Genomic DNA, 23,205 nt, shown 5'->3' on the forward strand with positions numbered 1-23,205 from the left:
GGATATTAATCACACTAGACATGCAAATGGAAACAAACAATAAAGGCCATATTCCCACACACTTTAACGGTACCGGTCCCTGGATCAATAATTTGAGTGCAATGAACAGCGTTTGTTCTTTTTTAACTTTTTGGAATGGAGTCAATCAATCTGCACTTTCAACCCACCACACATTTCTCTTTAAATCTCACCTGATCCCTGTGCACGTGCTTGCATGTTGGCGTGCGTGTCACCTCACGTACACCTTGCAGGAGTGAATACCACCGGGGGCATATTAATGACCTGAGTCAGTGCCATCACGGCGTCGAGTGGGTGGCTCTCTCAGGTAAGACGTGACGTCACCGTGATACTTTTGAACTCCTCGGCAGTAAATCTATAAAGGTGTGTTGTCTTACTGCTCAGGTAGCCGGGCAGTAATAAGCCTGAACCTTAGACTGAAGTGAAAACAGAGTGCCAGAGACAGCTGGGAATCCACAGGGAGGCCTGTCATGCGCCAGACTCTTTGATTCACCTGAGAGTCAGCCTAAGTTTACCTGTCGGAACGAGGACACCGGTATGTACAACTCACCGTCGGCCAGGTACCCGGCTCAGACGGTGTCGCTGAGCGCTCAGTGCATGACGCCTATGTATGACTTCAGTGGTTATCAGTACTTCCCTGGGCTCGGCGACCCATCTACGACTGCCTGGAACCCGGTCTACTCTCCACGGGAGGACTATCACTACGGGTCGAGCCCCGGCACCGAGCAGATCAGCTTCTTCTCCTCATCGGAGCTGAGCAACACACCCACTGCTGCTGGAGGGGGGTCGTTCACCCCTTACAGCTTTAACTCCGGGCAGGATCTCCTGTTCTCCAGGAGGAGACCGTGTGAATCCATCAGGCCGACGACCTCAGGTGGGACCCGATTTCTCTTTGCAGTAGGAGAGGAAAAGTAACATGTATTGCTTCTGAAGTGGTATGAACTCTGGATAACCAGGTAGCGTCACTGACAGCAGCTCAAACTCAGTGTAATAATTTCTTCTTGATTTTTTTTTTAACCTTTGTTTAACAGGGTAAGTCAAATGACAATTAATTCTCTTTTTCAATAACAACCTGGACCTAAGTTGCATGTTTTTGGTCTTGGGACTAAGCCGGAGAACCCGGAGAGAACCCACGCAGACACGGGGAGAACAATGCAAACTCCACACACAAAAGCCGCGAGTTGGATTTCTTGCTGTGAGGCAACGGTGCTAACCACTGTGCCACCGTGCTGCCCAAATGATGATGCTCATAATAAAGAAGGCATTTTTATTAGGTACAAGGTAGGTTCTTTGGTGCAGGAATGACATTCAGACTGCATGCCTCTACAGTTCCCTTTAATTCAATCGAGCCTTATTCAAAATTAAATTCATGGCTCTTGCTCCATTATTTCAGGTGACAGAATCGGAAACAATTTAAATGTGGCGGCTCTTCACTAAATTGCATCACCCCTATGTCTGAGTTTTGTCTTCAAGTGCTAGGAATTATTCTATAAGAATTAATATACATTGCAAACATAACTTGTCCAGATACAACAATTCGATGGGATCCATAATTTTTGGAATAACCATCCTCTCACAAAGTTTCATGTTAATCCATTCAGTGGTTTTTGTGTAATCCTGCCGACAACAAAATAAACCAACAGACAGAGCTGAAAACATAAATCCCTTGCTGGAGGTGAAGAAACCTTTGCGGTTGTGTAGGCGTAGGGCTAACATGGATAACGGTAAGACGTGCCTTCATAGACGGGAGCAATTTCAACATGCACATGGAGTCATAAAGTCAGACTGACGGCACGCACACACACATTCATCAAGCCGTTCGCCTGTCCCTTCCGGCAGAATGCTGTGAGATGTCAATGCAAAGCTAACGCTGGAGCCTGCATGACGTCTGCAGACGTGTAACTCTCCACCCTCTCTGTCCACTGGGTGGGTGCAAATGGGTGACACACTGGCTAGATAAGACAAGGACTGCAGGAAGTCTGCAGAAGCCTGACGAAATGTCCTCCGAGACAAATCATTACAGCCGTACTTAAGGCTGTGTGTGTTGGGCTGCCTCGATCGATGTTGTCACGTGCTCAAGATTTTAGATCAATACCTTTGACTCACCATTTCCGAAGAGTGTGTGTGTGTGAACATGTGTGTCAATGAATAGCTGCCTGTTTAAACACCCATGTAAACACTGCTTGCATTGATAAGGAGAACCACTGATGCAATGTAGAGGGGAGACTTTACACAAGCAGTCAGTGTGATTGATAGAGTTGATGAGGTTTTAAGTGGCGCCTGAACTTGAACATGGTGCCAGACAGCTTCATATCAGACCCCCCCCCCCCCCACTCCCTGCATGAGCTGTCTTAGTAAATCTTTGTTTTGTGTGTTTAAGGAGGGAAGACTCGCACTAAGGACAAGTACAGGGTTGTGTACAGTGACACACAACGCATGGAGCTGGAGAGAGAGTTTCAGTACAACCGCTACATCACAATGAGGAGGAAGACCGAGCTGTCGGTGGAATTGGGTCTCTCCGAGAGACAGGTGAGGGGACGCCACACCAGCTTGAGGTTCAAGGTAGAGAAGTAATGTGGAGGACTTTTAGACAACACACAAAGGAGAACAGGTCAATGTGCTTTTTGACAGCGCACAGAGCCTCGTACGTTACACACGCAAAAGGCAATGAAATTGACTGGACGGGACTTTCAGGATGGCTTCATTCATCCAAAGATAAAGCAGCCTTTAACGTTTCATGGTCATTAGAATAAACTTGAAAATCCAGTCAATATTAGAAGCTATTCTACTCAATTTCAGATGCCCCCCCCCCCACAGAATATTACACAAAAAACAAAACAAAAGGCGTATGCAGTTTTTTTTTTTTATCAGAACATGACCACTATTTCCTGTTTTTGTGAAACAGTTTCTGCCAAGACATGGAAGTTCTCTTTGGCTCAGGAAATACCAACTCTGTCCAATTAAATTCTGCTGAGTAGACATGGAGTATAAATAAATATACAGTAAGAGAAACTGTCGACTAAATCTGAAACACCGCCTTTATAGAAGGGGACTCAAATGTAGTCCTTCTGAATGAAAAAGGCACACACACAAAAGTTTAGGGATTTAATCATGCATGCTCTCTTTGCATTAAATATCACCTTAAAGTATAACTGTCTTTTCTATCAGAGAACATTTAGGTTACATTATATGTTAGTAAATGTTTCCTTGCTAAATTCAACAAAATCCGTTTGTGATTTTACAAATTGTGTTGGCGAGAGTTTTTTGTATGCTAGTGTGCTTCCCCCCCCCCCCCCCCCCCCCGCAAATGTCAAGGGTGTATCTATCTGGAAAGTAATTTAAAAAAAAACTCTCATCTCATGGTCGCATGTCTGCCTGTTCCAGGTGAAGATCTGGTTTCAGAACAGGCGTGCCAAAGAGAGGAAAGAAAGCAGGAGGAAACTGCAGCATTCCCAGCAGGCGTCCACAACGACCCCCACCTCACCTGTTCACGGTGGACCCGCTGACACCCAAGCTGCTGCCAGCCCCAACAGCAACGTTTTGTTGAATGCAGTATCGGAGGAATACTAGGTGCATTTCACAGGGAAGACTCATACATCTGGAAGCATGAGCAAAGTGTTTTATTTTTTATATACGTTTCCACAGAATATATGAAGATGATTCACACACACATGATGTTATTACATTACACCTCCTGCCTTTCTCAATGACAAGCACTTCACATCTGACGTAGTGTTCACCTCTACTGGGCACTAATAGAAGGCTGTAATGTGATCATCATCAGCAGCACCAAGATACTGATTTTATTTACTTGTGGCTTTCTTCAAGAACTGCGGGGTTACGATGACTGAAGGAATTTTGAACGTTAGCCCTTTTTTTTACATAAAGGGATGTAGTAATAGGTGTGTATATATTTGTTTAGTCTGAGTATTTTCACGTATTCTGAAGTACCTGGTACTGCATATGAACAAGGAAGCCAGTAGTCCTTCAGCTGTTTCCTGTGTTTTAACTGCGTGAGGAGATGCATCTCAATCCGAGGCTTGAGCCATTAAATGCACGAGAGAATGGATGAAAGATTGATTCTGGCCACACTGCAACAACTTGATGTTGCTTTTCATTTTCACTTTTTAGGTTTTTGCTTATCTTTTTACCGAACCATTTGTGTCTAACGCCAACGCATCTGTTTCCGTTCACACTGTCCCACATGAAGCAGATGCACCGCTAGAATGTCGAAGTTCTAATTTCAGTTTTAATCATTTTGTTGTAAAGTACTTTTCCTGTATTGTTGTCAGGTCTTTATTTTTTATTCAATCGCAAGTCGCCCGAGGCTGTTATTCAATGAAGAACGAAGAATCGACACCAAAGATCTGTCTGGAATTCACAGACAAATATACCGTTGACACAGCGAGTTTGCATCACATGAATGTGTCACGACAATCACAAAATCACCTGATATTTATGAGGGACAAAATTCATGTTTAATTGTCGGCAAACAAATCTGTCAAGCGCTACGGCTAAATCGTCTTATTTCCTTCGCTATCTTGTTTTACACTCTCTACATAAAAGTAAAAGGTTAACAGGTGAAACAATAATAAACTATTGGATATGCTATGATCATATGAGATTCATGAGGTGGCAGAATTATGCTGGATCATAGGATCAGTTTTATTGCACTGCATTTGTCCTGTGTAAATTATTTACTGTAGATTATGTCAGTTTGATATTGAAATGGGATTCGTTTGGAAGTCGTAAACATCCGGTTTACAACTCTGTGCATGGTTGTTAACCTTTAGCCTCAAGCCATCAAACCAAGCCAATCAACTTCTGTCTTTGATTAAGCTCACAGCAACACATACTGTAGCGAAACCCGAAATAAAATTAAAAAAGGATTAAAAACTCATTGATAATGAATCAGGTGGATTTACTTTTAATTAAAAATACAAATCATTCAATATACTGCCCCACACTCATTTTACAGAGCTGTGAAGATTGCGTTCTAAAGAGTTGTTGTAAATACATGTTTCCCAATGACTTGAGAAAGAAACGGTGTCCTTCCTGAGGCTCAAAGGTTTGTGTGTAAACGGGGTTATTCCTGCAAGATGTCCAAAGGAGATGCATCGATACGATTTAATGAGCATTTAAATTGCTAAGCAGTCACAAGCAGTAGCTATTTGAGTACATGCCATGTTACCTTGAAGTAATGAAATCTGTACAGAAGCTCAAGTTCTATAAGACTGCAGCTTGATGTAAAAGACATCTTTACACTAGTATTGAGCTTTGGTTCAGCGCTGGCTGTTTATCTTTACATCCTGTGTTGCTCAACACACCGTCTTCTGAGATGGGCATTTAGTCATTCTGAAAATGTTTTTGTAGAAGAAACAAGAAAACCAAATGTCTCAAGGATATTTAGATAAACTCATAAACTGGATCTGGCAAATGTTATTTCTGCTATCTCACACTCTCATTGATTTCATCGAAATGTAAGATATTTAGAAACCAAATTGTGTTCCTTTAAGTTCCTCTTTTTTGTAAAAGAGAACAAAACAACAATTCACTTTATTAAAAGACATTCCTCCTTCACAGCTGAGTCACTATAGGAAGAGCAGCAAAGAGGAAACATTTGAAATAACCACAATTATAAATGTGTGTAGGTGTGTGTGTGTGTGTAGAAGCGTTAACATCATGGAAATAAGCTGCTCTCTGAAGACTTCCTAAGAGTTTTTTTGGGGGGCCAGATAACTAAAGGAAGCTCGTTGTGCTGAATAGTAGATTGGTGCATATTAATTGATTTCATGAGTATTGACCCTCAACTGATTCATCCTCCTTGGTTTGACAAAAACACTTTTATTTAAGTAAAGACAAACTTTATAACTTTGACATAAAGTAAAGTCGCTTACGTAGATCACATGTAAACAAGCATGAACACATTGATTTCATTTAACAAAATGTTTCTTGTAGGCCTATTGTTGAAGATTTTAGGAAAAAAACAACAATGCAAAGACAATGTAATTTAAGAGTTTCATCATTATTGGAATTACAGATAGAGATTTTGAACTTTGATACGCTATAGGTCCTTGTAAATTATTAATTCATTCACCTAATGCAAAATCTTGGTCACAGGATGTGCTGGCGCCTATCAGCAGTCAACGGGCCAGAGGCGGGGCACACCCTGGACAAGCCGCCAGTTCATCGCAGGGCAACACAGAGACAGACAATCATTCACTCACACACACAGTTATGGACAATTCATCGAGGTTGCATGTTTTTGGTGGTGGGAGGAAGACGGAGAACCCACACAGACACGGGGAGAACATGCTGGATTTGTACCTGCGACCTTCTTGCTGTGAGGCAACAGCGCCACCCACTGCGCCACCGTGCCTTGCAAATAAGACAACAGCAATTGCAAGTGCAGTACATCAAATAAAAAAAGAACCCGGCTGCTCTGCCACGGATCCAAAGTCGTCCTGACAGACGCGTCCTCATCCGTCTCTATCGCTGCGGTCTGCAGAACGGCGCTGCATTACCTGGCTATACGGACCTGAGCGTACACATGGTTGTCTCTGGTTCCGTCAGCAGCCTGTCGTAGTTGATCTGAAAATTTGACCTGAGTGTACTCCACCTCCACTTCTGCTTTCTGTGCCATCTGCCGGCCCCGCTTCTCAACAATCGTAACATTGGCATACATTTCCTCCTGTTCCGTTTTATCTGTTGCAGAGCAAAAGGGCGATGAGACTTGGTTTGTAAGTTGTCTTTAAATTATGTCAATAGAGAAGAAACTGCATGCAGTGGTGTTTCAGGAAAACAGTCATTTTGTTTGTACCTTTGCCGTTTTTGTTTTGCCTCTTCCTGTGCTCATAGAGGAACGCTGCCCCGCCAACCAGGAGAATCACAAGGGCACTGAGCAAACCCGCTGCTATTGCCAAGTGTTCTGTTTCGGTAATAAAGACACAAGAGAACATGCAGATCTTCAAATCAGCAAACATTGCAGCGGTTCAGAGACAGAGAATCAAACATGGGAGCGGTAACGAGTGAATCGACTCGGTTTTTACTTACTGAACCATGCAGCACCTGAGGCTGATGTTGTTTGATTGGAGGATGTGAAATTAGTGGACACAGTGATGCCAGTCTCCTTACCCCCAATAGTGGATGTTGCTGGTTTAATACACGTGGTGTTGTCGGGTTCAGGCACCCACTGTGCTATGTTTGTCCCATTCGACAAGGTTCCGTTAATGAATATGAAGCACAAATGGAAGGCACGTGGTTAATTATCAGTGGCACGACCATCGAACTGTCTGTTCGAGTTTTCACTTACCACAGTTAGCTACGCACACTGCTTTAATCTCACTGCTGACGTGATTGCTGACAGAGCAGACCAGTCGTCCTGAGACGCCTTGCTTCAGAGTGATGTTGTTCGTCTCCTTGTCTCCCGAGAGGAGCTGATCTTCTGTCAGAGCGTGTCCATCCAGTGTCCAGCTGTAACGAGGACTGTCTCCTCCCCCAGAGGAGCAGGACTCCTTCATCTCTTCCTGGGACAGACACTCATAGTCCAGCCTGACAGAGGACACGGGAGCTGAAGGAGACACAGATGGCTGTTGGTCAATAGTACAGGTTCTAATGGATAAAGAGTCAGTGTTATACTGTCGATGCATGGACAACGTGAGACAGTCTAGATGTAGAATATGATAGGAATGTTTTTAATTACTTAATTCCCCAAGAAGCATTTACCTTGAATGGTCAACCGTTGAGAAGCTGACTTTATATTCTTTCCATCTAAATCAAAAAAATTAAGAGTATATTGACCGTCGTCAGTTCTGCTCAGATTTCTGATCAAGAATGTTCCATTGCCAGGTGTGAATGAGGATCTATGTGTTATATTATTGAATCTAAATTTATTGTTCCCCCAATCTACTATTGTAGCTTTGTTTTTTTTCCACTGGAAAACATTTATTCCCGAGGTGCTGTTCATTAGGCGGAGAACCACAGCTCCTCCCAAAGCTGCAGAACACTGATCCCCATCCTGCCTGGCATCACAGAAGGTTTCAACACCTGGGAAATGAGAGTTGGTAGTTAGTAACTTGTTAAACTGTCTCTTTCCAGCAACGCTTTGAAAGAAAGGCATCAATTGTTCTACAGGTGAGCATCACACATAAGGTAATGTTGAGCTACTGAAGTACAATAATGTGAACCAGTCAAAACATTATGAACCTCTGTGTTTTATAACAGAACCTAATTAAGAAAGGATAGTTGCCAAATATTATTAACATATTATAATGATACTAGAACTTTTTTTCATCTTAAAACTTTATTCTAATGAAATTGATCATCAAAATAATTTGAGTTCATGCTTGTAATCCTAAGGGAAATTGCACAATGGTTTGAAAGGCATTTCTGTTTTTGCCATTGCGCTCAGAAATGTACATTTTTAGACAAATATTTTTAGAAACATTTGAATAATTACTTTCAACTGCTATAGTCAGTTGATTCTCATAACTTATCAATAAAAGTGATCATTTACTCATTTACTAACATCTGCTGTTAGTGCTACTAATATTATTAATGGCTATGCCTTAGGCATGGCTACACTGCAAACAATACCTGCAACACGCCTAATCCACATAATCTTACATTTTATGAAAATGTTTGTTACTAATGCAGGAAGTTAAACTGCTCACCATGACAGACTCTAAGCAGCATCACGATCACTCCGACCACACCCTTCATGTCTCTCCTCTGTGCAGCTGAGCCAGTCAACAGTTTTATGGCAGATCTTTATGCTTCTTCCAAAATCAAGCACGCACACCCCACCTCGAGTGTCCTGAAGGGTGTCCTGTCTCAGAGGAGAATGCATGAAAACTCAAATAGAACGTTGATGGGAAGAGAAGAGACAAGGAAGTGCCATCAGTTTCACTTCCCGTTTTGGTCAGACCAGAAGGCTGGCTGGGGTGTGAGTGGAGGAGATGGAAAACATTTATCTGTCTGAAAGAGGATTTGAGAATGAAAGCTGACATTTTCAAGGTTTTAATATTTGAAAATGAACAAGGCATTGACTAGAAGTCACCCAGTCATTGAACAGCACAAGTACGGCACAACAACAACAATAGCCTTCGCCATTTGTTGTTTGTTTATTTTGCTTTTTGCTTTTTTTTGAAAGCCTTATGTAGCAACATTGAAGAAGATGAAAAATGATCCAGAATCCACATTTCAATAATCAAAATTATAACATTATCAAATGGCTTCTTGGCCCAAGATCCAAGAATAAACAAAGTTTCAACTAACTCTTGTTGACAGATATATTTATATACAATAACTGATGTATTCAATGCATAAACAAATACGACACACACATTATACGGGCTACCCCAGTAAATTATTACAATGGTCTGAATTTCTTTCTACATCATATAAACAAACGATTATACTGGAAAAATAAATTTTAGGCCGTGAAAACGACTGTAACTAACAGATCCTCTCCATGCATATTAAAACACAAATTGAAAACTAAATACGAGCCATACTTAATAGTGAATACTGTATACACAAATGTTACTTAGCTAGGACATAAAGCGAGTTAAACCCAAACACAGCCTGCAGATGTCGTCCTAACACAACATGACTAATGTGCTTCAGCATCAACGACTCACAAGCCGGACAGACGACATTTAGAGATTAGGTACTAGCCATCCACTTTAGGTCTTTAAGCAGCCAACTTTATGTCGACGTAGAGGTAGTTGTCAGTTATGGTCTTTGCAGTTGGCTGCAGGTGATTTGTTCAGCCGATAAAGTAATATTGATTGAACTGATTCCCCTGTAGAGACAAACATCTGCAGCTCCAACTTGGTGTGAACTACTCAGCTGAATCTGGAAGAATCTTGGTTCCATGTTCCAAACAGAGCAATCCTTCTTGCAGGCAGTGTCACATGACCTCTCTCTCAGCCATGGCCTTCCTATATCCTGTTGGACATGATTCGAGTGTTGAGTCTCCTGAAGAACAACCTGCTTTGAGACAGTTTAAACTTCTTCTTCCAGTTATTGTTCTTTTTGTGAGCTGTGTCCCAGCTATCTTCCTCCTCATCTCCGACCCAGGGCACCCAGGCACCTCCGTTCAGGTGGGGGTCAGCCCGTAGGTCCTCTGACGGATACCTTACTGGCACTGCAGTACGATTGTAGTACACCAGCCTGGCTAGCAGCTCTTTGACCACATCCGGTCTCTGCTCAGAAAGGTCAAATCGCTCGTAGGGGTCTCCGGAGATGTTGAAAAGCCACACAGATTTCCGGGGCTCGGTGTAGCGCTCCAGGTCCCACCAGCCACTCGGGAAACCTGGAAGCATCTGTGGGGGTATCCAGTCTCCATAGCCAGGGTCTCCCGTTAGGAGTTTCCAGTCTCCAGCTCGTATGGAGGCCTGAACAGCTGTATTCCAAATCCCATATCCTCTCTGCAAGGAGCCGCCACGTGCATGGTTATACAGAGGGTCAATATTGTGGAGGATCTCCAACCTTGGCGACTCTTTTCCCTGGCTGATGGCGTCCCAAACATTGTATCCGTCCACTCCTTCTGTCAGGGACTCATTGCCACCTGCTAATCCCACAAGTGTGGGGTACCAGTCAGAGATGTGCACCAGCGCTTTACTCACCCTCCTCTTCTTCCTTAACAGAGGGCTATGGATAAACCCCAGACCCCGGACACCCCCTTCCCAGTAGGTGCCTTTGCGCCCTCTGAGTGGCCAGTTACTGCCACCGGACAAGGGCTGGCCACCATTGTCAGTAGAGAAAATAATGACACTGTTCTGGTAGTAGCCGTACTTGCGTAGAGCGTATGTTATGTTCCGCACAGCCTCGTCTACAGCTGAGACCATGGCAGCATACTTCCTACGCGCCACGTTCTCCAGCCCTCGGTACGGATAGACGTACTCCCGAGGAGCCTGCAGAGGTGTGTGGACAGCTTGGAAGGAGAGAAAGATGAACAGCGGCTGTGACAGTGGATCGTGGGTCGCCAGGAGCTTGCGGACTCTCCGTGTGTAGAGATGGGTGGAGTATTTGCCCCTCTGGCCCCAGGCAACTGACTCCCCTTCATGGAGGTCAAAGCCACACAGCCCAGGACCATCACAGGAGTCATAGGTGTAATAGTCCACGCTGCCAGTCAGGGAGCCAAAGTAGGTGTCAAAGCCGCGCCGCGTAGGCAGGCACTCCTTCTTGTAGAAGCCCAGGTGCCACTTACCAACCATGTGGGTGGAGTAACCGAGCTCCTGCAGCCTCTGGGGGAGAGTAATCTGGTCAAAGGGCAGGCAGTTGGGCTGGCGGGGTCGAATAATGGAGTGCTGTAGGCCAGTGTGAATTTGATACCTGTAGGGTTAATGATTAAGTTATAAACCGGCCCAACTGATGAATAGGCAATTACACAAATTAAGTTGAAGATGGAAAAAAGACACCCCACATTAAGAGCTGTGAAAAGGTTTGTGTCCAGACCTTTCTTTTTTTTTTTATCTGTCTGTTTTGTTTGTTGTTTAAAAAGTGAATGATATAAGTACTAAATAAGACAAATTATCGTCTGTCTCTATTTTGATATTTTCAGGTTGATGCTAAATATTTGTAAAAACCCTCAACCTAACCCTAACATTTTTGCTTTTTCATTCAGCAACAATTGATTTGTTTTTTTTTTATCTCAGTGAGATTTCAATTGATAAAGAACTAAATAACATATATTATTTGTTTTTAAGCCATGCAATATAATCATTGTCCTTTGATTATATCAAAACTATACTATGCATAAAAAGGAATATGCACTGCAGTTTTTTTTATTAACAAAATAGAAAGGTTTACCTAGTTTACAGTATAAATCAATAGTCTAATAAATAAATCTAAAAATAACAGTAACACTTTACCTGCCAGTGATGAATTGACTGCGGGATGGGGTGCAGATGGGCTGGATGTAATAGTTCTCCAGCTTGACTCCATCAGCAGCTAGTTTGTCTAGGACCGGGGTCTTGATATCCGAGCTGTGGTAGCCGATGTCGTTGAATCCCTGATCATCTGTCATGATGAAAATGATGTGAGGAGGAAGTGGGACAGGTGACCTGTCAAACGTTCGGTCGGGCTCGTTCTCCACCCGGTTCGGACTAATCAGGTCCCAGGTCAGGTACCCGAGGCTGAGCAGACTCATCATAGAGAACCCGGTCAGAGCTGTTGTTGCCATGGATCCTGTCACTTAATATCAGTCAGACTAAAAAGTTATCAGTCAATGTCATTCAGTGAGGATGAAATGATTTAAAATTCGCCCCTTAATTACAATTAAACATACGCTTCACTCAAAGGAAACCTAAACTTCCATCCTCACTGGATCCCTAAACTGTTTGTGTCGCCCTTGAACACATTTCTCCTTCCCAAGTGATGGCATAAGCCCCGCCCATTTGCCTTGCTGCCTCACTGAAATAACATCAGCCCCCTCCAAGCAACAGCACAGAGCTGTGTTGCTAGGAGTGTTACATTAAATATCTTGTGATGTAGTTTATATGCAGATGGTGCTGATGTGTTGTTGTCTGTTTGATTGTTTGTTTGAGGATTTATTTATTTTATTTTTATCATAGGAATTTGACTTCTATTATAATTTTTGCTTTGATTTGGGAAAACTTCGTACAGCCCTAACCTTCTCGTCGTTCTTGCACCTTCTTCATGCCGCTTGGATTGCAATGAAACTTTGTGCCAAATTTACAAATTACTAGAAAGTAAAATAAAAATAAAAAACTGATTCCCCTCTGACCTGGTTTAGCGTGTGGATGACTGACTCACAGAGAAACCCTCACACAGGAAAACAAGGCGTCTGGGTGGAAACCGGAGTCTCCCGGTATGTGGTGCCCTACAAACACACACACTGTTCCCCGACTCGACTACACTGCACTCACGCACACGCTTATGATTCCTGCTGCTTCATGAGTGATGTTAGGTCAGAGGCAGGGCGGACGCTCCTGACTCTGATACCGTCTCCAATCAGGTGTCAAAGAAACACTTCACACGTCATCCAGAGGGTCAACAGATCACTGCTGGACCGCACAGACTCCGCCACCGCCGCCACCTCAGTGTGATCCTGTGTGTTACTTTACCACGTCTCGTCTGCAGCATACAGCTTCACCAGTCTGCAGATCATCTCTGAAGGGAGGGAGAGCAGCGGTGAATACCCGACTGAGAGGACTGATTATTTTTTCAATGTTTTATCTCATGTTTCATTTATGTCTTTAGAGATGGTCACTGTAGGATTCTTTGTTTCAGTGTTCACATTGTAACAGCACATATTTTAACATTTTCACAAATGTATCTTTAAATATGGCATCAGTAGTAAAAACAACAAGTATCTGTATCATCTATTATTGGGGATATTCATGAATCTAGGAGACAAGTGTTCTCATGTATTTACACAACTATTTTATCTTACTATTTTTAACAGTTTAGTTTTCATTGTTTTATATATTTCTATTTTTATTATTATGTTGTTGTTTTTTTTACATGATATTCATGCCAAAACAATATAACAGTAGTGTGTCTCTGTGCTTTCTAGCATTTCATGTGCTTATTGTGAAATAATAAGAATTTTCCTTTCCTTTTATGGCTTTGTGATGTGTGCTGCATGGACACTGTAAAAAAAATTAAGTTTCAATAAAACTTTTCAAAAATTTCAACAATCTCAAGCTTGGAGAGAAGCTATAATGTTTTTATTTTATATGTATTTATGTTTATTTGAAATAAAAAATAATTGAAGAAATTCAAATGAAATCTAATGAAACTGAAATGACACTGTCTCTGCAGCTAATCTTACCGAAATCTATTGGAAAAATATGATTCTTAAGGTGTGACATGGCCTGACAGACTTTGCTGGAATGTAAAATATCAGGCAAGTAAAAGAAGTATGTGCCAACAGAGGGGTATCGTTGGGGAAGGGTGGCAGCATTTCAACCAGGTCAAGTCAGGAAATGGAGACCAGAGGGGGGGGGGGGGGTAGACTGAGGTGCACCTGAAGTTTTATGACCTCATGTTTATTTGTGTAAGGAATGGCTTTTAAAGAAGTCCCATAAACTGAAAACCAGCGCTATTGCGCAATCAAAACTAAGGGCTCAATGTCATTGATGTATAGTCATTTTACAATATATAATATGATGAAATGTGAGAAATAAAATGAAAACATCAGAAACACTATTCTAGAGGTTTATTAACTGCAGCATCTGAACAACTCACCAACAACACAAACAGCACACGACCCAACAAAACAACTCTCACGCAAACATTGACATGATGATGACTGCTCGTCGTCTGAAGTCTGAGGCGGGCAGATACCACATACAGAGCTTGCATCACACAATCACTGAACCCGACTGTTAACAGAGAAATGGTTTGAGGGGAGCCTTTTCTGGAAACAGCGACCTTACAATAACCTGCAGGGACGTGCTTCATTGACCATTAGATGTTGCACAAATATCATAGCTGGTTTCTGAGGGTTCTTTTCAGTATTTTGTGTCTCGTGATTTATTTTTATGCTATTGCTCAATGCCAAAATAGTCCAATAATAAAGGAAAATGTTTTATTAGCATTCGTGTAAACTGCAGCTGTGTAATTCTGGCAATTCAAACAGAGTAGCAGGTCATGTCAGGTATATTAAAGAAGGTCACTCAGGTTTATTGAGGCATGCTGTAGTCATACAGAGTTAAAGTTTTCACTTCATTTTAAATCTATGACCTTTATTTCTTCCTTTTTGCTCCTTCTTCTTCTTCTTCTAAGATGCATTCAAAAAAAAGAAAAAAAATAACAAGACAGTAGAGCCTTTTCAAAATTGTCGTTTTTGTTAATCTTTTGACCTGCTTGTTTCTGAGGATAAATCTTTTACAGAGTAATTTCAATGAACTTCAAGAGAATAAGATTAAAAAATCTATAAATTCATACGCCCTTTTATCTCTATTATTGATTAAGCAACCCTCTCTGAAACGTTATATTTCTTATGTAGGTTGCTGAGCCCTTTTCTGGGACCCATGAACTACAATAATGGGCTGAGAGGGAAGCAGAGACTGGGGGTGCTGCTGCTGCTGCTGCTGCCACCAGATGTTGGCTTTGGCAAAAGGATGAGGTGCTGTTACTGAATACGGCTGCTCCCCATCACCGTGAACACTACGCCCTTTCTAATCAACAGTGCCCTGCCAGGAAACCCACACATTACCTCCCCTCCTACCCCAATTTTCTAATCTGAGTAGGACGTGACTGAGGTTTTCGTTCTTCCTGTGCACCAACCTCCGGACTGAAAAGTTTGCTTCAGTAGAACTGCATTCAGGTCGTCACCTGTCCATAACATACAATAGTGCCTTTGTACTAGAGTTTGCCCAAAATACCACTTTTCAACATCAGTTTATCAAATTACAGGAAAACACAGATCACATTTTTTTTTTTTTTTACTCTCACTTCATTTTAGTTGCGTTAGTGTAAATGCCAAAATCACGTTTACTGACTTAGAGGCACAGTTGTAACTGCACGGCAATCAAGGGGCAAAAACAGCGGAACAAAAGTAATTGGATGGTGCAATATATACACTTAATATGAGTTCTCCCTCCTTGTTGGTTCCAATAACAATTTATTTTATTTTATTTACATTCTTTCAATCATCAAGAGAAAAACTTGCCGGGGTAATAATAGTATCTTTGTATTAGGTATGAATTAACCTTAAAGAAGTTTGATTAAAATGATTTTACTACTTTCCAAAAACTGAGATACACATTAAAGGACCCCAGTAATCCCAGTCCTACTGAATGTTTTTGTAGGTAATTGCCAGCAGAATAAGTGCAGATGTGAGCAGCTGAACATATGGAATGTAGCGGTAAATGTATTTCCTGTGAAACAGAGTACCATTTACAAGAGTACTTTGTGCAAATATCCCAGTCATCTTTACTCCAAAATGTCATTGAAGCCAAGGGAAACGCTCAACTCCTTTTTCCTCGTGTACAAGGGTGTAACCATTCCCACTGTCTACCTTATATTTGCTTTCTATAATACCTACAATACACTAAATAATAATAATAAATCATAAATTACATTTCACATTTTACAAATTGTTATTCTACCATAAAACCTCGGTGGTCTATGCCCATCAACAGTCCGAGAACAGGAGATGAGTCAGCCTCAAAGCCAGTTGGCTTTGGCAAACCCACGGTGTGTGTGTGTGTGTGTGTGTGTGTGTGTGTGTGTGTGTGTGTGTGTGTGTGTGTGTGTTGAGGAAGGGAAGATGGTGAAATCAGACTTGGTGAGACCCACTGAGGCCTGATGTTGAGTTTGGGATACACACTGCTTTCCTTTCCAGGTTTTTCTTAGTGAATGAGGCTCTTTCAGGTCTCCCAGCTCCTGCTGACCTTGTGCTTGTCCAACACTCACATACAGTTTGACCGACGGTCTCACCACCAGCTGTCTCGGCTCCGCTGCCTGGCAGCCTATTGTGCCCCGGCACCTTTAATTTCTTCCCGAACTAATCAGCTTTTACTCAAACACACCTGATCAATTAGAGTTTGACTGGGCTAATTATGGATCGTTTTGCTTTGTCTAAGAATGTTATTCCAAAATAAATACATTTAGAAAGAAATCTGAGTCAAGAAAGGGCAGAGTTACAAAAACAAGATCTGAAATGGCAGCCAGAAGGAACAAGAAGAAGTGATTTATTTTATGGATAGATAACATCTGTGTTAATTCCATGTGAGACAGCGCTCTACGTCGGTGGGGGGTCTTTTCATTTGTCAACGTTCAAAAGGGAATGAAAATTCTAGAGTTCTTTTATATAATCGTAAAGATTATATAAAAGATTGTAAAATGTGGCCACCTTTTGGCCCCTTAGAACATCCCGGGTCTGTTAAAAAGAACATGTTCTTAAACTAAACACCTTTTAAGGTTAAGAGACAAATTAATCACTAACAAATCAGTTCAATAGATTTTGTGTAATTGGTTTAAAAAGACCTACCTAGCGATATTAAAGAAATGTAAAAAATAGTTCTGGATCCACAACAAAACTGATTTTGTGCTTTCATCACTAAATGTCCAATGTTTCTATAACGTTGTTCAAAGCGTGCCAGGTTGTTTATGTGCAATAGATTGATCTTTATAGGTCTATGCGGTGCATTAATAATAATAATAATAATAATAATAATAATAATTGTACTGTACTGCAATTACTTCAAAATTAGTATTTTTACAGAGTGCTATAATTCCACTTGAGGAAAAATCCCCGGGTGTAAACAACCTGCATTCGTAACCGTTTCACGGAAGCACTACAACTCCCATGGTGCATTGCAGCGGTAAACAGAACGACTTCCTGAGTTGAAAGTTAAACGTGTCCTCTCTCCACATGCGGATTTTTGCGGTCGCGCCGTTGAGCCTGTACTTACTATGTGACCCGTTTTGAACTGAAAGTTCCGTTGTTTTTGACCATTGCGTATTAATGTGCCGAGTATGTCCGTGAACGCATCAAAGCACGAGCTAATCCACTTGATCTTCCGCCATTTGAAAGACCACGGTTTCCACTCAGCTGCGGATGAGCTCCAGAGACGCAGCCCACAGGTCTACACTGTACACACGCACGCACACACACGCGCGCACACACACAGAATGCCACACTGTCTGCCAGTTTTAAATCGTGACTACGCCTTTAAACGCATCGTTACAGTCTGACAGGTGTCTTCTTGTTGTTCTTTGTTCTTTGGGGGGTTTGAGGAAACTGTTAAACTTGACTGAATCCAAACCAGTTCGTTCGTTTTATCTAAACTTCATAGAACTCAAAGTTAGAATGAGATGTGCTGCCCGCAGTACCTTTATTATTGGTTGAGCAGTTAAAATAGTAAATCAGGGATGGTATTAGTGATGCAGTCATAACAATAAATATTTTTTTTCTTGTGGATTCGGTTATTGGTTTTAATAGACAGATTATAGGTGATTTAGATGTTCCATTTAATATTATCTATCTTTGTTTATCACAGATGTAGAGCAGTCCCACAGGTTTGTAATTGTCAAACACTGTTATTATTATGTACTGTAATTAGTCAAAGTATCTCATTTAAAAGGATCTATGAAATGGATTCATGTGTTAATGATGGATAAAGTACTGTAATGTTGGCAACATTTATCGTGATTAGTAGCTACAACCAACTCTCTAATCATTCACTGGTTTGCATTGGTGCCTGCAGGTGGAGACAGAAGTATCGACGACACTATTGGACATCTATACTTCCTGGATGAAGTGAGTTACCCTTGATTTGATTTGTCGGTTGTGATGATGTGAGCGTTGTCTCTTCTCTGTCGGTGACTCCAGAAAGAAAAGGAAGCGAGACCCTGCACAGCACGCCAAGCATAAAGAGCAAGGACAGACCCGGGCTGAAGGTATGACCGGTTTGTTATTAAAACTTCAAATGCATCGTATGAAAAATCATCACTGAAGCACGGCGTTATAAACGGAGAGAATGACCTCGCCATTGCTGAAGGAGGGAGAATCGCTGATCTGGAAGCAAGGCTCTTCAGACTGATTGTCTCATGAGTCTCAGACAAACTTTTTATTTGCCTCCAACTGGACTAAGGTCGGTTCTGTTTGTTATCCAAAGCGTGTTATTGTCTGTGCTGTGCACTTCTCTGTAAGTTGAAGGACTCTGTGCATTTTTGTTTATGCCTTAAAGGTCTTTAAGTGGGATTTATAGAATACGTATGTGCCATATGATGTTTTTGATTTCTTTTTGTTTTGTTTTCTCAACTTGCTTTAACCGCAAAAATCCTAACTGCAGCTATGGCCAATCAGAATCAAGTTGGGGCCAGCAGTGGCTCTGATGGTGAGGAGCTGAGCCAGAGTCTGCTGCCACAGGTAGGATGAAAAATGCAGTGAATGCACGGCGACAAAAAAATGCTGACGTTGTATTTACTCATGCATTGCTTGAGTAAATGTGAAGTGCTTTCAAGTTGTTGTTTTTTTATGTTGATGTTACAGACGCCCTCCTCTGACAGTAGAAAGCCATGCCCTGTAACCCCGATGAAGCCAGCGGCTGCAGCAAAGCAGGAACCGGGAAGTCCATTCAGCCCTGTAGCTACAGCGCCGGGCGAGTCCAGTGAAACCACCAACATATCAGAGGGAGAAGGAAGTACTCCGGCTCTGGTTGGTGTCATCTCCACCGTTGCTTCATTTCTAATTAAACAACATTAAAAGCATGAAGAAAGGGCAGCGTGGTGGCGCAGTGGATCGTGCTGTTGCCTCGCAGTGAGAAGGTCCTGGATTTGAGTCCATCTGTGACCTTTCAGTTCGGGACTTTGCGTATTCTCATGTCTCCGTGGGTTCTTTCCAGGTTCTACAGCTTTCTCCCACCACCAAAAACATGCAGCTCATAGGTGAATTGGTCACTGGAAATTTTCCGTAGGTGCGACTGCGAGTGTGGCCCTGCGATGAGCTGGCGTCTCATCCAGGGTGTGCCCCACCTCCCGGCCGTGCTTTTCGATGTCGAAGTCTCGCTGGGTTCCTCCATCACCTCAGAGTGTGGTTACGCTTCAGATTGGAGTTTCACTTTTCTCCGTTGAAGTACAGAACAGGAAGCCGGGGCGTCGCGAACGCTCAGCGAGCTTCCTCTGCAGTTGGTTACAATAGCTGAAGATTTCTTCTCTTTGACATCCTTTAACACTTAGGCGGCAAACAGGAAAAAGAAACCAAAAGGTCGGTTCAGCACGAAGATACATCAGACGTTTCAGTTCTGCTAGATATTTAATCCGGTTTGTTTTTTGAAATGAAGATCAACACTGGAACAGATGGACTAAATGAAGCCTTGGTTCAGGCCTGCACGTGGTCATGCTGGCCTCTTCATGCTTTGTTTTGTCCTTGTTGTCTTTTATAAAGAGCAGCCATGTTCTTAATGCTTCATGCCTCTTAAACCAAAGGCTACCAAGACCAAAGCTGGAGCGTCCTCCACTCAAGTCAGAACTCCCAAGAAGAAAGTCAGCCGCACCTCTGAGCAGGAAACGCCAGCCGTCGGTATGTTCAACGGTCTTTACTACAAACACAGAAGAAGAAGAAAGGAATGACTGTGCACTTTAATACATGTTAACCTATTTTCTGTTCAGGCACCCTGAGGAAAAGGAATAATGAATCTGAGAAAAGTGAGATGCAAAAGAAGAGTGTGAGTTGTTTTTAAATCACAATGTATTTATTTTTATGTGACAGCTTCTAATTTTAGGCCTTGTCCTGATTGCTCAGTTGGCTGTGCTTCCTTTTTTTGTTCTTTTCAGCCTGCACCAGTGAAAAGGAAAAAAGGTGAAAGTAAACCTCCAGTAAACGTCATCAAGGAAAAGAAATCCAGAATGGCTGCAGGAGGAGAAGCTTCTGACTCGGACAGCAGTTTGGATGTCGAGAAATGGAAGAATCTGCTCCTGCAAATGACAGGTTGTGTGTGTGTGTGTGTGTCGCTGTTTGTTGTTATTTTACGTTACTTTTTTACATATCTATTCACAGAAGATTGATGTGATCATCTGATGAAAGTTGGGTTTAGAATTCTTTTAGTAAGCATTTGGTCCGATATCAGTTTCGGGGCTGCCTTTAGGCACGAAGCACGTTCTGATATTTTATTGAATTTGAACCACATCCTGCTCCAAGCCAGTGAGTTGGGCTTCTTTCCCATTCACAGTTTGAGAATAGGATGAAATCATTTTATCCCAGAGGACTCTAATCATTTGCTTTTTAAAATAAATCTGTTGAGATTCTAAGTGGCACTGAATTTAGTCACAGATGAGGCTTAATCTTTATTGTCGTCCTTTTGTGTTCAACGATTAAATATGGTTGTTGATGAACATAGTTCATCGTAGGTTCTTTTATATACAGCACATAAATTGGCCAAGACCAAAGAAATCAGATGACTCTTGGTCAATGGAACTGCTCGGGGTTTGGGGGGGAGGTTTCACATTGGAAAGAGGCAAAATAAACTTTGGACAGCTGGTTGAATTTTATTTTAAAGAATTGAAAAATGCAGAAAATAGATGACAAGACGAGAAAGACCCCCGAAAAACCCAACCATCACAAACAGATTCCATTAACAGCTGTTTTCAGAAGCTACCAACGAGAAACAATGAGTTTCCTCTTAAGGCTTTGTGTCACTGATGCTTGTTCTTTGTCCTCGCTGTGTTTACTCCGTCCGCAGATGCTGATGCAGCCAAGATGGACACAGTCAATGCTCTGGACTGCTCTGCGTCTCCACCTAAGAAAAAGAGAGTGAGGAAACCACGAAATAAGCCTCCCACAAAAACAGATAGCATGGTTCAACAGAACATGACAGAAATGCCAGCAAAGAATACTAGACCCAAAAAGAGCAGAGCAAAAAAGTCTGAACCTGTGACTTCCACCATCGTAAGCCAAGAGCAGAGCATCGACACTGAAACGGTCAAACAGCCAACGCAAACAGCGACTCTCCCCTCGCCAAAACAGACAATGAATGCCAAAAGGAAAGCTGTGGCTCCACGTGAAGAAAAAACTGATGAGACGTTGTCTAAACCCAAGAAGAAGAAAAGGGAGACAGCCGAAGGGAGTGTTAAAGAGAATAAAAAGGAGACTGGTGAAAATGGAGAAGACCATAAAGGGAAAAAGAAAATGGAGAATGAAATCATGGAGCAAGAAATTGATGATGAAACTGTGAAGCTGAAAAAGAAGGGAAAAGGACCAAAGGAGAAAGGAAAAGAGGCTGAAGAAGAAAGGAAAACGATCCAAAAAGAGAATGTTGATAATGAAGAAACTGAAGAGCAGATATTACATGAAAAGAAAGCCAAGAAAAAGAAGAAAAGTCATCATGAGGAATATTCAGAGCAGACAGCCGAAGAAGACAAGGGGAACAAGAAAAAAATTACTTTAGAAGCAAAGTCAGAGCAAAAGATTGAAGACGACAATGAAAATTTAGAGCTGGTGGCTGAAACTGTGAAAGAAAACACAGAGCCAGTAGTCAACGAAAAAGAAGTCAAGAAAAAGCAAAGCGAGGAAAATTCAGTGAGCAGAACTGAACAGTATGAGAGAAAGAAGTACAAAAAGACTGCTGAAAGTGAGGAACAGTCAGTGCAGATAGTTAAAGAAAAGAAAAAGAGAAGAAAGGATAAAGGTCATCATAATGAGCAGATAGTTGACGAAAACACAACAGAGAATTCAGAGAGCAGCGATAGGAAGATGGAGTTTGAGCAGAATACTGAAGCGAATGAAAAGAAAGAGAATTCTTCTTTGAAAAATGATTCAGTTCCACTATTTTCACCCAACCCTGAAACGCCAAGTCCTCAAATCCAGAAGAAAAAAAGTGTGTAGTCCCACCACTCCTGACAAACTGTAGTTTGGTTGTTTCTGTCTGTTTTTTTCACTTGTTAATTTCTTCTCCTCAGAGAAAAGCAAGTTGAAATCAGAAGAGGTTCAAGAAACACCTGTAGTTCCTATGCATGACCCTGAAGCGGCACGAACCCTGCTAACACCCTCACATGTCAGCCACAAAAAGGTATCTCCATACTTTTCTCTTACAGGTTGGCCATGTTACTGGTGTTTGAATTTTAAAGGGTGATTCTTCATTTGCTTAAGTAATTTTTTCTTTTTTTTTCACAGAAAAGGAAATCATCCAAGTGCTCCAAGTCATGAAAATCTTTGATTCTTTCACTTGAAAAACAGAAATGAGGAAAAACATTCCTTCTAGATATAAATATATCTTTTCTTTATTTTTTAAACTTTTGGTACTTTATTATATACTGTATGTCTTGCCCCACAAGGTGTGGCACACTGTGACATATCTAATTTGTTATCTGCTGGGTTTTTTTTTTTTTTTTACATGATATTTGTGAATACGTAATAGTATGATACATGCTATGTTTTATTTTATTAATTGGATGATCATTGAATTTTGTCTCAAACTGTTCGTCTTTCTAAAGGTTTTACACTATGGAGTTTTTACTATAACAGTAATAAACCTGAATTAGATAGTCTGTCCTAATATTAAAAAAATAATGTATCACCATTTTTTGAGTTTTATATATTTTTTTAAATGATGGCAAATGTTTGGGATTTTGTGGTATTCCTATGTTTGTGAAAAGCATGATTTGAGCACATTTAAATATTTTATACATGCGTTGAACATTGTGCTTTTAATACAAATACATGAATACAAATTTAAATGTGTTTGTGTTCTGGGTCAACTTGTC

At 41.6% G+C, this 23,205-nt stretch overlaps 3 protein-coding genes across 3 annotated transcripts; 2 read left to right on the plus strand and 1 right to left on the minus strand.

Annotated features, from left to right (window-relative positions):
• The first annotated feature begins 555 nt into the window (after positions 1-555).
• On the plus strand, positions 556-3,588 carry LOC137895375 (homeobox protein CDX-1-like). Its single transcript, XM_068740860.1, has 3 exons — positions 556-892; positions 2,399-2,547; positions 3,403-3,588. The coding sequence occupies exons 1-3, from the start codon at positions 556-558 to the stop codon at positions 3,586-3,588; spliced, it is 672 nt and encodes a 223-aa protein (XP_068596961.1).
• A 6,374-nt stretch (positions 3,589-9,962) lies between these two features.
• Positions 9,963-12,208, minus strand: LOC137894940 (arylsulfatase I-like). The gene is made up of 2 exons (XM_068740415.1): positions 11,898-12,208; positions 9,963-11,358 (listed from the first exon to the last, which is right to left on the minus strand). The coding sequence occupies exons 1-2, from the start codon at positions 12,206-12,208 to the stop codon at positions 9,963-9,965; spliced, it is 1,707 nt and encodes a 568-aa protein (XP_068596516.1).
• Positions 12,209-17,478: 5,270 nt separating this feature from the next.
• On the plus strand, positions 17,479-23,105 carry LOC137895297 (uncharacterized protein DDB_G0286299-like). The gene is made up of 10 exons (XM_068740778.1): positions 17,479-17,586; positions 18,210-18,262; positions 18,335-18,402; positions 18,798-18,874; positions 19,933-20,026; positions 20,116-20,171; positions 20,281-20,434; positions 21,186-22,319; positions 22,402-22,511; positions 22,616-23,105. Exons 1-10 carry the CDS (start codon positions 17,479-17,481, stop codon positions 22,646-22,648), a joined length of 1,887 nt encoding a protein of 628 aa, XP_068596879.1. The 3' UTR covers positions 22,649-23,105.
• Positions 23,106-23,205: the final 100 nt, after the last annotated feature.

This window comes from Brachionichthys hirsutus, chromosome 6 (assembly GCF_040956055.1).
Source record: "Brachionichthys hirsutus isolate HB-005 chromosome 6, CSIRO-AGI_Bhir_v1, whole genome shotgun sequence".
Classification (NCBI taxonomy): domain Eukaryota; kingdom Metazoa; phylum Chordata; class Actinopteri; order Lophiiformes; family Brachionichthyidae; genus Brachionichthys; species Brachionichthys hirsutus.

Excerpts from the sequence above, each read along its gene's own strand:
- LOC137895375 (XM_068740860.1), top strand. The coding sequence starts at position 556 with ATGTACAACTCACCGTCGGCCAGGTACCCGGCTCAGACGGTGTCGCTG. Across the intron at positions 893-2,398 it reads CATCAGGCCGACGACCTCAG|GAGGGAAGACTCGCACTAAG; the intron begins GTGGGACCCGAT and ends TGTGTGTTTAAG. Across the intron at positions 2,548-3,402 it reads TGGGTCTCTCCGAGAGACAG|GTGAAGATCTGGTTTCAGAA; the intron begins GTGAGGGGACGC and ends TGCCTGTTCCAG.
- LOC137894940 (XM_068740415.1), bottom strand. The coding sequence starts at position 12,208 with ATGGCAACAACAGCTCTGACCGGGTTCTCTATGATGAGTCTGCTCAGC. Across the intron at positions 11,359-11,897 it reads AGTCAATTCATCACTGGCAG|GTATCAAATTCACACTGGCC; the intron begins GTAAAGTGTTAC and ends TTAACCCTACAG.
- LOC137895297 (XM_068740778.1), top strand. The coding sequence starts at position 17,479 with ATGTCCGTGAACGCATCAAAGCACGAGCTAATCCACTTGATCTTCCGC. Across the intron at positions 20,027-20,115 it reads GCAGGAAACGCCAGCCGTCG|GCACCCTGAGGAAAAGGAAT; the intron begins GTATGTTCAACG and ends TTTTCTGTTCAG. Across the intron at positions 22,320-22,401 it reads TCAAATCCAGAAGAAAAAAA|AGAAAAGCAAGTTGAAATCA; the intron begins GTGTGTAGTCCC and ends TCTTCTCCTCAG.